General features: G+C 42.7%; 1 protein-coding gene across 1 annotated transcript in view; it reads right to left on the reverse strand.

The window, feature by feature from the left end:
* Window positions 1–5,425: 5,425 nt before the first annotated feature.
* LOC143295467 (ribosomal protein S6 kinase beta-2-like) overlaps window positions 5,426–15,255 on the reverse strand; it is a 48,716-nt gene continuing 38,886 nt past the window's right edge. Inside the window, exons 6-7 of the mRNA XM_076607181.1 lie at window positions 13,651–13,758; window positions 5,426–5,847 (exon numbers count right to left, since the gene is read on the reverse strand). Of these exons, the coding sequence (XP_076463296.1) occupies window positions 5,773–5,847; window positions 13,651–13,758 (183 nt within the window). The 3' untranslated portion in view covers window positions 5,426–5,772. The remainder of the gene's footprint in view (window positions 5,848–13,650; window positions 13,759–15,255) is intronic.

The following is a 15,255-nucleotide window of genomic DNA, read 5'->3' on the forward strand; positions in this document are numbered from 1 at the left end:
TGCTCAAGAAAGCCCAAGACCCTTACATTGCTCATTTGAACTACTGAACCACTCCCCTCCAGCAGAGTTCGAGTCCTTCTGAACTCCTCATGAGCAGGAAGCTCAGATCTTGAGTCCCCATATTCCCATCGCTACATGTCCCACAAAAGCAGGATGTAGAGCAGTTCAAAAAGACAGACCTGCAGCTTCAGAACCAGCAGAAGTACAACTTTGACAAACTTCACAGAGCTAGAGAGCTAGTCCCTCTTGAAGAAGGTCAGCCCGTCTGGGTGAAGACTCAGTGACCACATTCCATCACCATAAAAACTGCCCAGAGCATCCAGCAACACAACAGACATCATCTTTGCTGTAAAAGTGACCAGCCCCTACCTGCCCAGAGGGATATCCCAAGAGCGTCGTCCACACTGCCTGAAAAAGAGGTGCAATCCGTTCCTGGTTGCAGCCCTGATGACGTCAGTAACAGACTGCCCGAGAGGCCCCCAGAAGGCCAGAGAAAGGGATGGCCAGAGGACTCGCGCAACGATAGGTGCCTTATCACCCACCAGCCAGGAGACAGCCCAGTCTACACACAATCCGGCCTCAGGATCAAGGCACCCAACAAACAATCTATGAACATTATCGAAGTCACAGACAATCTCATGTAATCAGATAAAATCCGTCCACAATCGCAACGCGTTTCGTTTCGTTTTGTTCGAATTTCGCGTTCCGGAATTTCGACTGTGGAATTCTAGTCAGTTTTGTTTAACTGATGCTCGTCAAAGTTTTGTTGTCTCAATGTTCTATATACTCAGAAAGGTAGATGTAAGAGAATGAGCCTCCCGTGGCTCCCTCATTATAGATTAGAAATAACGACGGCTCCCGTAGCGTACATGCTTGAGACAATAAACCACACTACAAGAACACAACACCTGCCTGAAGTCTGTTATCATTTCTACTCTTTTCTATCAGTTTCAGTTTCAGTAGCTCAAGGAGGCATCACTGCGTTCGGACAAATCTATATACGATACACCACATCTGCCAAGCAGATGCCTCACCAGAGGCGTAGCCCAACGCGCTTAGTCAGGCCTCGAGGAAAAAGAAAAAAAGAAAAAAAAGGTGAATAAATAATAGATAAGCATACATAAATAAGTAAATGAATACATAAATAGGTAAATCAATAAATAATAATTACAATATGAAAAAGGTAGTAGTAATAATAATAAAATAAATAAATAAGACAACAATGATGATAAACAAACAAATAAATGTAAAACATGAAGACACACATTCACACATAACCCACACATGCATAACAGATATGCACCAAACATGCAGTTTCACAGATATGAAGGCACATATTTCTGTCAGACAACTCCAACTTAGTTCCTACTAATTTTACAGGGTTTATCTGGGATTCACAGTCAATTTCGAGCAAAAATAGTGTATGTTTGAATGTCAGGCAGGAATCGCAAAATAATTGTTTTTGGATGTGATGTAACGCCCTGGAGAATATGATAAATGCAAGTTTATTTTATAGAAACTTGAAAGAAAACTTTGCCAGTGTAACATCCCAAAACGTCTACCCCCTTCCATAGGTGCCCCGTGGGATGCATCAGTGTCGTAAACCGTCCCCCGGAGGAACTTGTCAGTGTCCTAAATCGTCCCCCGAACGACTGTTCAGCCGTGTCATTGAATTTCTCCCTGGGGACGTTCTGGGACGACCCCCCCCCCCTCTTCCCTGTTTCGCTCTCCCACTAGTATTTTTGCAGTGAAAATCTATCCCAAAATGCCACACCCTACAGACACCCGCTGCCCCTTGCGCTCACAAACGTTTCTGCTTTTATGTTACGTTTTAATACGTTCGTGCATATTTTGATGTGTGTGCCTTATTGTGACCTCTTTGCAGACTTTCACCACTGACCAGTTCTGTGTGGCAATTCCTGACCACTGCTGAACATCACCTAAAAGTGTTTGGATTGTGTCATTTTATGACATCTTTGTCAGACGTGAATTATTGACATTTATACACATGTAAATTTGTTCACTAAAAGAAATACTATTAACACCCACAACCTACAAAATACACTCGCTTTGAAGAAGTGTTATTACGTTAAATATGTTCTTTCATATGTTCCAGCTGAACAGATTAAAATGATGTATGTGTTCGCATTCTAGCAACGTAAATGAATTTTAAAATTTTCCCGTGTCGGCCGGGTACACAACCAAAAACTCGTCAAGACTGACAAGCCGAGATAAACAACGCAATAAATACATTGGAACACGCTTGTCTTGGCAGGTATTTGATCAGTCGTATGTCTTGCGCGTTGTTTTTTTTTATTTTTTTTTTTATTGATACCTGCTAAACATTGCTAATCACCAAATTGCGTAGTACACTTGAATAATGGAACCTGCCCTTAATCGGTGCATGAAGAAACTAACCGTAAGAAGAAGAAATAAACAACGAATATGGGATCAAAACGTGTTGCAGTCCCAACGCCAATAGTGAGTCACTTCGATCGTGTTCAGTAGTGCCTGTTCTGATTCAATACACGCAGGACACCAGCGGCTAAGCCTCCTAATGACGACAATAACCGCTGAGCCGTAAAGCACGAGTGAGCGTACCCTCAGAATTTAGATCGCCACTACGTCTCTCCAGTGACAGTTCCCCGTGAATCTGTTGATACTGAAACTTTGGCTGAAAGTCACCCCCAACACGGATGTGAAGGGAAATCGAAACTGAAGTCACCATAGGAGCAGGGTATATGTATGGCTAAATAATTTGTATTTGATGATGAATGATAATGATTAGAATGCTGCTGTGAGAATGGATCCATTTTAGTTTGTGAGAACGTGACCGTGACAAGGCTGTAGCCTACACGGAATTTCATAATTTATATCCTGACGTCAACCAGACCCGCGAGATGTAGACACCAACGATGTTGATCAGGATATACACCACTGAAGATGCATCCACGAAGTTAAAGATCCTCGACTATGTGGTCCAAGTCTTCCCATTTGAACCAAAACACACTCATCTCGTGAAGGGAACCAGCACGGGTCGGAAAATCCCATCTCTGCTGGAGATTGAACCAGAGTCCTCTGAATCGTCAGTCCGCGACGCTAACCATCTCGCCACAGCGGCTGGTGCATAAGAGGTATGAGACAAAGATAAAACCAGATCTTCTGATCAAGCAACACTATAGCTAACTTATAATCAGCTTTCTTGAAATTGGTTATTCGGTTTTCAGTAGAAATTTTCAATATTTCCAATAATGCGGACATCTGTAACAGTATGGTCCATTAGTGCCTGTGTGCCAGGAAGGAGGAGGTTGGGGGTTATGTTGTGGGGGTGGGGGGAGGAGTGGGGAGCGGGGTTGGGGGAGGGGGCGAGGGAAATGCAATATATCCCTTGCAGTACCTCTTCTCCCAACATCCTCTGGTGGCGTTGTTTCGACAATGACCAGTTCTGAATTTGGAAGAAGCTAGAAAGCTAAAGTTCTGAACCTTTTAAAGGTTTCAGTATGGACCTATTATAAGTCTGAGTAGCTCTGCATAGCCCAATTTCAGGTCCTGTGCCATTCACCAAGCTTCATCCATAACCCCCCGTAGATCTGGCTCTTTCTCAGCAGTTTGTCTTCCCTGTGGTGTCCTTCAACATTTTTGCCACGTCAGTCCGACTAGGAGCCTCAGACAGTCCTGGCCTATTATTACATATGATTTTGTGCACAATATATAATTCTTTATATTTATGGCCAGGTTCGTTTTTTGACCTCTAGTGACAAGTTGACAGAATGGTTAACATCAGAGTAATGTCCTAAGTTTATGTGCATGAATATGACAGTAAAGGTTAAATGTTAAATGTCCCATAGATCACGACCATGGTGGCAGTTAATTCATATCCACTGTGTCAAAGGCTTGAGATTGGAAGGCGGGGCCCAATCCTTTCCCTCCGACGGTTTAACCTTCCCTGTGCGAAGTCATGTACTCATTCACATTTTTTTTTTAAATTTAGGGGCGTGGAGTGAAGTACCTTTCCAAAGGATACGACACAATGCCAAAACGCGTCCTCAAACCCAGATCGTTTGTGAACACTGGATCAGAAGTCCGACATCTGGCCGATTATGTCAGGTGGCTCCGATGATAGTATTTGTGCCGAATTTTCTTTATAAGATTGTTTAATGGTTCTACGGGATCGATATTTGCTTTGCTTTTTTAAGCCCTGGCATGGCCCTGCGTGGATGTTTGGGTTGAAAGCAAAAAAGATAAATAAATCCACAACCTTGTCAACCCCCCCCCCCCTCCCTCCCCCCACCACCCTTTCCCTTCCCTTACAATTCTGGCCTTTCTGTCCTCAGAGGAGAGTTTCGCAACTTCCTCAACCCAATTTGATGACGCGGCTCTGTGTGTACCATCCAGCATGCAGCTAGGGGGCCCTTTTCTCCGATGACTTCTGCAGGTGGATCTGATCAGACAACAGCTATCGAGCAAGTCTCATCAATGAGCTTCCGTTTGATGTGCCTTCTTGATCTTGGCAAGTCATTATTATCCTATGTATGAGCAAATTCAGGAAGTCTCGCTTAACACCTAACCCTCAATTCTGCATTTTATGTCTCTGAATTTGGGCAGGAGGACAAGCGAGGTAGCTCCACGCTCTTAGCAGTCTGCCCAATGATGTGACTTTAGAACCGTATAGCTCTTTCTGCCAGGCGGGTCTGCTTCTAGGGTCCTGGCTGAACTTTGTCAACAGGGACCTCACACCTAGTAAAAAAGCCTTCAGCATTGAGTCTCTCTCTCTCTATGTGGATCTATCTATTTCTGTGTATGTATATGTATGTATGTATATATATATATATATATATGTGTGTGTGTGTGTGTGTGTGTGTGTGTGTGTTCTATCAGTCTGTGTGCGCCACGGTGTGTGTGCAACATATTCTGACGCACTGGTCAGGCCTTTGGAGTATGGTATTGCCTATCACACAGAATACATGCTTTGAGTATGATGGATACTGCTCTGAGTTAGTGCATGTACATTTAATTGTGTGGTATTTTTCTGGCCTATATCCACTTTTCTTCCCCTCCACTCCTCTGTGTGACTGGCGAAGTGAACGTCCACGTCATATTGTTAACACTACTCATTCCGTCATGAGGGGGAAAATGTGGATATTGCCTTTTTTGAGCACACAGAAGTTTCAATAATCAATGGTTATGCAAATACCATTAAGTATATTTTCATCGTACAAACCTTTACAAATCATACGTGCTTGCGCGCACGCACGCATGTGCATACCCACTCAGCACACACACATGCACGCGCACACATGCACACACACACGCATACATGATATACTCAGTATTATGTAAAATGTACATTTCATTTAAAAAAAAAGAAGAGATAATTCCATTTCATATGCAAACTAAATAAATGACGGTCAAAATACCCGTTCGATCGATCTGACTTTTTCCAAAAGACACACGTGTACATAAAAATGGTTATCAGATAAATAACTCCAACTCATTGATCAGATCTATATACTTTTACAAGAACGGTCATGTCCAATATTACCCAAATGATCCTCTTCGTAATAATTTATCCAGCATTTGCCGATTATCCATCGAACACAGCTCTCAGCTGTGATCTAGCTTCCCCTACAGCTTCTGACAGGCTCAGGTACCAGTACTGCAAGTAAAATGTAACTGTGTCTTTGCACTCGGGGCTGATCGCAGTGACAACACCGCCAATGATGGTGGAGAGCACCAGGAGACGTAAGAGAACCTGGAAAACGCGGCCCAGAATCAACCTGCATCCGGATGCCTTGGAATCCTCCTTCCCGAAAGCCAGCCTCCGTATGATACTGCCCTTGCGCATAACTGGAGGAAACAAAACCAAACAAATCAAGACAACGATGGTAAATTAGTTGAGCAAAGTCAAGGCAGCCGCGGCAACATTAAATCAACAATACAGGGCAGCAACTGAAAAAAAGCAATAACAACACTAATAATAGTAATAATAATCAATAAAGGCCTTGCTATAAAGAGTGTCAAATAGCAGTCTATACTTTTGTGCTAATGCCAGAGCTCAAATATGATTTTTATATATTAGACTTATTTGGGACAATCTATAAGCATTATGTGACAGTAATAAATACAACTGCTTCAGCTATGAAACAATAATTGTTTACGTAAGGTTTGTAAGTCATTTATGTTATCCAAAGCGGCATGCAACACACACACACACACACACACACACATATATATATAATAGAGATTACCATTTGACCAATGGAATAAGACATAGCTGAAGTGGAAATTAGGACAATTATAGGTTTATACTTGTTCCGTACAAGAAAATGACCACACAAACCCCGTGTGTCGCGCACGGGCGTGTGTGTGTAGGTGTGTGTGTATGCGTGCGTGCGTGCGTACGTGTGTGCGTGTTAAGTAATATATACCTATTTGTTCTGAAACCAGTTGTTGTTTTTTTCCGCCCGAAACTAGCCCGATAAACAACAAGTTGTTAACATGCACTATGTGAATTAAAGAATACATATTACTTCACCCTATCCCCACCCTCAGCTGAAATTATGTTTGGCAGGTCTGAAATATCACTTCTACAACTGGGTCGACAATCCCGCGAGGAGATTTTGAACACGTTCTCAACGACCCCCAACATGTCAGTGGTAATTTAACACTTGAGTTCCATCAGTGTGAACCGAGAACCTGGATCTGAATGAAAATGAGCTGGAACTTTTTATGTAAATGTTAACTGACGCAATGCGAACAAGAAAGAAATAACAACGTTGACGACTGGACCCTTAAAAAAACACCACCACCAAAACTGTTTTGCTCCGGTGAAACAGCCTTAAAACTGACCACTCGCTGGATTTTACACAGGGGTCAGTCTGGGCTAGCCTCGAATACACACACCCAGGTGCGCAGCACACAGTTGCCGCACTGACAAAAAATAACCTATGGCAGCAAAAGTGTTGTCCTCTGGCCGCAAAATTTTGTAGAAAAAACCCACTCTGATAGCGGGAACGCAAATATGCATGCACCCAAGGCCTGACAAGCGCCGGCGTTGGGTTATGCTGCTGATCAGGCATCTGCTTAATTAGATGTGGTGTTGGGTATATTGATTTTTCCGAACGCAGAGAACCCTCACTGAGAAACTGAAACAGAGACCCGCACCCGCGCATTGATCTGGACTTGCCATATTTGACCCCAGAGTAAAACCCAACAGGTGTACGAACAAGCTGCTACAACGGGTCCTTCTTGGCTTCCTGGTCCAATATTTCTAACCCGATTCAGCCAAATAATGTCGCGCCCTCACCAGCATACTACAGTGAAATCGCTCTGGGCACTTGTCATTTATTTATAAATCAATGTAGAGTTTAAACACTATTCATTTATGTTTTGTTTTTGTTGTTGTTCTTGTTGTTTGTTTGTTTGTTGTTGTTTTTGTTTTTTCGTGTGTGTGCGTGTTTGTGTGTGTATCTGTTGCTTTTATTTTGGGATTTTGGGATTTTTGCCCTCGTCGTTTACTGTGTGTCGGTGGTCTCATCCGATTCAGCGCCCAAGCAAAACTAATAATGATAACAATAATGAAGTGGTCTTCTATAACGCTGTTCCCTCACAGAGAGTCTCAAAGCGCTTCACAAGTTGAATATAACAATAAAGAAACAACAATTCTCGAGAAAATTCAAATAACAAACAATCACTCATGGCACTCTACAAATTACACGTTACAAAAGCGAAGCAACATTCATAAGAAAAACAATCAACCACGAAGAAACAGTCACCATCCTGGCCTCATGACCAGTACACACACACACGCGCGTGTGTGCGCGCGCACACACACACACATGAAACACACAGAGCACCTTCACCCACACATACATACACAACACTGGAAAAAGTAGTACATCCCTCATATAACTCATATAACCGCAAATTAAACCCAAATTAGACTACGCTGTAACTCAAATGCAAGAGAAAAACGTTTTCAGCTGGGTCCATGGAAGGGGCCTTTCGCAGGTCAGCAGGCAGTGAGTTCCTGACAGTTGGGCTGAAAAACTAAATGATCGGTAACCGAATGTTTTCATACTAGTGTTCGGCTGAAGATTGAAATGACCGGGAAAACTAAGTTGTGAACGAAGAAGAGAGATACCGTGGGAGTGTGCCATGAAAAAAAACGGTATGCGAGCTTGGCAATTTTGAACTGAATGCGTAATTTAATTGGACGCCAATGCAACTCTTTGAGCAAAGGTGCCACATGCTCACAAATTAACTATGGCAGCGTGTTGTCTCTGCCAAATATTTGAGAAAACTTGATGCGGAACTAAATTATGCTCACCAGGCTAACAAGCCCGACGTTGGTTGCCTCAGCATCCTGCAATGAGATGTGTTTATATTATTTTTCAACAAGAACCCCCGAGACCTGAACAGCCCGCACACGCGCAGAATCGCTGGCCTTTCGCATATTTGACTCGCAATACAAACCCAACAAGTTGACGTTAACAAGTGCTACAACGGGTTCTCTTGTTTGGTGTCTTTTTCAAACCCAATTCAGAAATAATGTCGCGGTACGCATACAGTGAAATCTGCCTCACTTGTCGAAATAAATCATGGGATTTCTAAAAATCCATATGTTTTGCTTGTTTTGTTCTGTGTTTGCTTTTTGCTGTTTTTGTTTGGACTTGCCGTTGTTTGTCATCTGTGTGGGGTGGGATTCCCCGCGTTATGTGTGCTCTGGCTCTCCGATGCAGTCGCAGCAAATAATAAGAAACAATAATCAAGGTCTCGACATCTGTTTGTTGCAGGTCGACAATTGAATAAACTAAAGCAGACAAAGATTTGAAAAAAATTTCATACAAAATACTCATGGTCACTCTTCATTACACGTGTCACAAACGAGCCAACGTCATAAGATAAACAATCAACCACAACAAACAGTGCCACACCTCCTCATACGTAAATCACTTAAATCGCGTGTGTGCGCGCCACACAACACACACTGACGTCCAGAGCGACTTGCTCCATAGCATAGCACCTGGAAAAATAGGTTGCCTCAAACACACGCAATCCTTTAAACCGAACCAATGCACAACTGCGGCCAGAAGCTCGCAAGTTGGCGGCCAGATCCTGAACTTGTGGGCTGAAATACTAAATGTATCGGTAACTGAATGTCATCTTGATCGGGAAACCTGAAATAGGCTAAGTGTACAAAAAAGGTACCGTGAGTGCCAAAACTACAATATCCGTTCCTGCATCTAGCTTGCTAGATCTCCGCGCTACAAGTTAAGCTGCACTGTTCTGAACATTCTGCAAACGACTGATCTGATCAGCTGGAAGACCCACTAGTACCGAATTGCAGTAACCCATACACGATGTAACAGCGGAGGAGACAAGTCTAACTGTGGCAGTCTTTGAAAGATATGGAAGAATGCTGGCACATTTTCCGAATTTCGAGAAAAGCTGCGCGGCAGATGGGGCTAATATGTTGTTGCATGGCCAATGTTTTGGTCTAGATTTACGCTGAGGTACTTGACAAATGGTTTGATCACAAATTTTTTAACGAGTCTGTTATCAACCCAGAACTGTCTTGACTGCTTGTAGCTCAGGCATATATTACTTTGGTAAACAACGTTAAAAATCTACCAGTTATGGTCGTGGTCAGACGACTGTCACATGGTGTTGCTACCGATATAAATTATGAGAGGAATGTGCGCGCGGGTGTGCGTGCATGTGCGCGCGTGTGTGTGTATGTGTGCGTGTGCGTGTTTAAGTGCAAAGCTTACATCGTTTCTGCACAGATGGGGCTTTGAGTTTTCGGCTCTGCAAGTCGTCCCAGTTGATATTCTTGAAGAACGAGTGCTGACGTATGAAAGAACCCGCGTTCTCCCCAGATCCTAACCGCTGTGTGACGTTCTTCCGTAAAAACTGCAAGATTAATTCAGGGACACGGAAACCTCAGAGTCTGTGATTTGCGATGCTCTTTTTTTTTTTTTTTTTTTTGGAGGGGGGTGGAGGGAGTAAGGTGGGGTCGTGGGGGGTGGGGGGGAGGGCGTGGGGGAGGGCCTAGTGATGGCCTAGTGGTAACGCGTCCGCCTTGGAAACCAGGGAATCTGAGCGCGCTGGTTTGAATCACGGCCGGGCTCAGCCGCCAATATTTTCTCCCCCTCCCCTTGACCTTGAGTGGTGGTCTGGACGCTTGACGCTAGGTACGGCGCTATGTAAGCCTACATTTTATTATTATTATTATTAGTCATTCGGATGAGACTATAAATCGATGTCCCGTGTGCAGCATGTACTTAGCGCACGTAAAAGAACCCACGGCAACAAAAGGATTGTTCCTGGCAAAATTATGTAGAAAAATCCACTTTGACAGGAAAAACAAATAAAACTGCACGCAGGAAAAAATACAAAAAATGGATGGCGCTGTAGTGTATCGACGCGCTCTCCCTGAGAGAGCAGCCCGACTGAATTTCACACAGAAAAATCTGTTCTGATAAAAAGAACTACAAATACAAATATTTGTCTGTCTGAGGACTCTGTTCTTCTGCAAGGACTGCAACTGAGATACAATGAAGGGATTCCTCTGCGTCTGTGATTTTGGATGTCTTTATTTCTGCCTGTAGGTTTATTCTCTGATATATATATATATATATATATATTATAAATCTATACATACATGTATATGTTGCATATTCTCTCTCTCTCCCTCTCTCTCTATAAAATAATAATCATTATATCTCTCTCTCATTGTGTGTGTGTGTGTGTGTGTGCGCGCGCGCGCGCGCGCGCCCTCGTTTGTGAGGGTGTACGCCTATCTGTTCTATAATTGAACGTTGTGTTCCTGGCACTGTATGTGACATTAAGCGATTAAGTGTGTAAATGACAGAACGTGTGTGTGCAGGTGTACTGTGCGCCGTGCGTAGCCAGTGCCAGTGCACGCGCATGGGTCTGTTCGTTCTTCATATATACGAGTGTGCGTGCTGTGTATATAATGCACTGCATTGCATTGCATTGCATTGCATTGTATTGTCACGTCCGTACGTTCTTCATAGACATGTGTGTATTGTATTGTATTTTCTCCCCTGGGAGAGCGTCAGTGTTGCTACAATGTGAGTGCAACCCATTTTTTTTCTTTTTTTTCTGCCTGCAAGTGTATTTGTTTTCCTACTAAATTGGATTTTCTATGGAATGTTTGCCCGGACAACCCCTTTGTTGCCGCAAGTTCTTTTAGAAGCGCTATGTGCCTGCTGCACACGGGAAATCGGTTTATCGTCTGCCGGATCCGAGTGACTAGCGTCCAGGCCACCACTCAAGGTATATACCTATCTGTCTGTGTGTTTGTTGTGTGTGTGTGTGTGTGTGTGTGTGTGTGTGTGTGTGTACGTTTACACGCGTATGTGTTTGTGCTTCCATGCGCGCGCGTGTGCCTACTTTTACGATAATGAGTTACTGTATGTGGCTATATTGTGTTGGTGAAGTGTCAGTCATTTGGTAGACTGGTCCACTGGTATATGAGGGCTGGTGTTAAAGTCTTCGCTCCTACCCAGAATTGAGTGTGCTATGCGCTTAAATGGGAAGACTTGTACCATGCGGTTGAGCATCATCCACTTCGCCAATGCGTCTATAGGTGTGTTGCTCTAATTTCCTAACCAACGCTGCAAGTGTCTGCATATCTCAGTCGGGCCTGGTTGACGCCAGGATATCATTATGACAGGAAGCGTCGAGTACAGCCTTGACACGTAGTCCCAAACCTAAATGGACTTCCATAGCAGCATCGTCATCATCACCATCGTCATCCTCCTCCTCCTTCATCATCAATATTTTTTTTTAAAGTCCAAAATGATGTGGCCTTTCATATCCTGCTCAGTTTCGATACCCCACCACTTCTGCGCTTAGCGGGGTGACTCTTGTCAAGGTCTTCTGTTTCGGCAGATTCATGGGAGACTGCTGGAGGAACGTGGTGGCCGCTGGTCTCCACTCTGGCTACGCGACTGAGCCAGACGGCATAGTAGCTAGTGTTCCAAGTAAGTTAAATCAGATCAGGCACTACTGAACACCACCGAAGTGACTCAGCAGCAGGCCAGAGTCTCTTCTGGTGTGTGGCCTTCAGGCGAACTAATATCGATGATTCCCTGTTGACTGACGGTGCCGGGACTACGACAGACGAACCCTGGTGTGGCCGTGTATGGGGGACTCGGAATGAGCGGTCGGGGAGTAATGCCACTGTTTCAGTTTGGTGCACATGATGGGGCAAAAAAAAAAAAAAAAAAAAAAAAAAAAAAGGCTTGTCAGTTAGACTGCCGTAGTCAGAACTGTTTATATTAAATAACATCAAATATATTAAATACATCTAACTTATACTAAAATAACGCATAGCCTTTGTGCACGTTACAAATGTTCATAAACGCTATAATGACGCTACCTCTAGTATGAAACGATTGAAAGATGCAAGATGCTTTCCATTTTTGTTTAATGAAGTTAGTGACAAAACTTTTGGATCAGCCCACCGCGTACGTCTCCAGTGCCACTTACGTGTCTGTGCATTGCAGCATGATGCCTGTGCATTGATTCATGATGATGATGATGATGAAGACGACGTTGATGATGATACTGACAATAATAACAATGTTGATAAAGACATCAACATTAACGTTAAAAATGCAGACAATAAAAATAATACATAAAACAAAATGCACTCTGATGATGATGATGATGATGATGATGGTGATATTGAAGATAACAAAATGCGAAGCCTAATTGCATGGCTCACCTGCTGATTTGAAAGCTACAAGAACAAACCGAATACGCGAGTGGTGGGAAGGGAGGAGTGAAATAATAATAATCATCTTTATAACATCAACGTTAATAATTAAAATGGAGACAATGATAATAAAACAAAACAAAGGGTACGTTGATGATGATGATGATGATGATGATAACAAGAGGCGAAGCCTTCACGGCGAGCGGGTGGTTCCTGTTGAGTTAAAAATCACAAGAACTAAACCAAAAACGGAGGTGGTGGGAAGGGAGGATTCGGAAGGGGGCGGGGGTCAATTAATAGTTGCCTATCAATCTACGAATTTGTGCAGATCTGCTGAAACGCACAATCTCAGCAAATCCACAGTTCACCCATTTCACTAATATCCAAAACAAATCATAAATATACGTTCGTTTCTGTTGAACTACTTATTGCCGCTTTATCCATTGCATTACTGCTTATAGCTACTTCATAACAAAAGTTGCGAACGGATGCAAAACGATTCTCACAGTGACGGACGTTTCAGGCAAGAATGCTGACCAAGAAGTGCCGTCGACTAGAATTTTCAGCATGCTCATTCTAGTATCCATGAGTACCGTCTTTAAAACATTCGTGTGCAATAAACAGGTCGATGTTGCAGCCAGTGTTATTTTGGCTCAATGTTTAAACCAGATTTGATGTTGACAGATAAAGTATTTCCAGAGTAAATGAATTTGTCAAACGTTACCACACACACACACACACACACACACACACACACACTGATACTGAAATACATACAATGTGACACAAATATACAGACACACAGACAAGCCGATCCGGTGTTATGACATGGACTCACTTTGTAGTTAACACACGCGAGCTAATAATAAGGACAGACAACAATCATAAGCAGTGGGTACTTCGGTGATGATGTCCCTTGCGGGGCCCTCGGGCACCAGTTCCAGGTTGGGTTCTCCATATTTGATCATGTCCTCGATGACATCCCTGGACGCCGCGTCGAACGGGTACTGTGACACAGACCATCCACCACCAAATACCGTATCATTCTACACATACGCAAGCAAGCGCGCGGTTCACACACACACACACACACACACACACACACACACACACACACACAGATGCACTGGCGCGTGCATAAAGTATGCACGTGTTTATACACTCCCGGACGCGCATAATCACATGCACAAGCAAAAGCACATACGCGTATGCGTACAGGCTCACAGACACACAAACACACACACACACACACGCATACACAGCGATATATGTCTACACACCTACGCATGCTTTACGCATGGAATTGAAAATATAACAATGGAATAAACGATTTTGTGGGGAATGATGGAGGGTGAGAGAAAAGCGAGACAGGCAGACAGAAAAAAACAAAGAAACAGTAAGTGACAGAAAGACAGAGAGACAGACAATTCTGAGTGTCTTCTATGAAACTGAGAATCTATTTTCAGTGCAATCTTGTATGCAAAAGAATGCTGACAGAAACAGATGAACAAATGAGCAAGCATGAAATGGAGAACATTCTAAATAAATGTGACAGAAAAGGTTCCATCACAACAAACATCAAAACTATTTGGTCCAGTTTTCACGCCCCCCACGCGAGGGTAAAGCCTTGTGAAATATCTTTTTTGGCATCACATTTATGGAGAGAGTTGAATCATTTTGATGTTAAATTAACCCCAACATCCCTCCGTAAAGAATCGGTTCATGTCTTGTTATATTACATTTATTACATTTATGTGATACTATATTTCTGTTTGAGTTATACACATTGCCTTAATTTCGTTGTTTGCTATTGATTCCGATGCTGATTTTGAGGTCGTCTGTGAAATGTATTAAATAGATGTGTTTCAGTGTCATTTATGTTGATGTCTTCACTAAAGCCATTGTCATTATCATCATCGTCGTTGTCGTCGCCACCCTATTTCTCTTTTCTTTTCCTCTGTCTCATTTTTGACTCACTTGTGTAAACAAATTGAGTCTATGTTTTAACCCGATGTTCGGTTGTCTGTGTGTGTGTGTGTGTGTGTGTGTGTGTCTGTGTGTCCGTGGTAAACTTTAACATTGACATTTTCTCTGCAAATACTTTGTCAGTTGACACCAAATTTGGCATAAAAATAGGAAAAATTCAGTTCTTTCCAGTCATCTTGTTTAAAACAACATTGCACCTCTGGGATGGGCACAAAAAATAAAAAATGAAGCCTAATTATATGCAAACTGTATTTACTGTTATATTTATATTTTTTGTATTCTCTAAACTTGGCACTTTGATCTGATATTCTGACCCAACAACAAGAGCAGTCATTATTATCATTTTTTATTCAAACAGGAACTTCTTTTGCTAAGCATGGAAGTTTATTTATTTTGCAAACGTTTTGGTGCAGATAGTAAAAAAGGGAAATTACTCTGTAATTAATGCTAGGGGACTTAATTTGCTTTAAACTGAATTTTCTCATCAAACATTACATTTTGAAATTATACTCAATACA

Source organism: Babylonia areolata, chromosome 20 (assembly GCF_041734735.1).
Source record: "Babylonia areolata isolate BAREFJ2019XMU chromosome 20, ASM4173473v1, whole genome shotgun sequence".
NCBI lineage: Eukaryota > Metazoa > Mollusca > Gastropoda > Neogastropoda > Buccinidae > Babylonia > Babylonia areolata.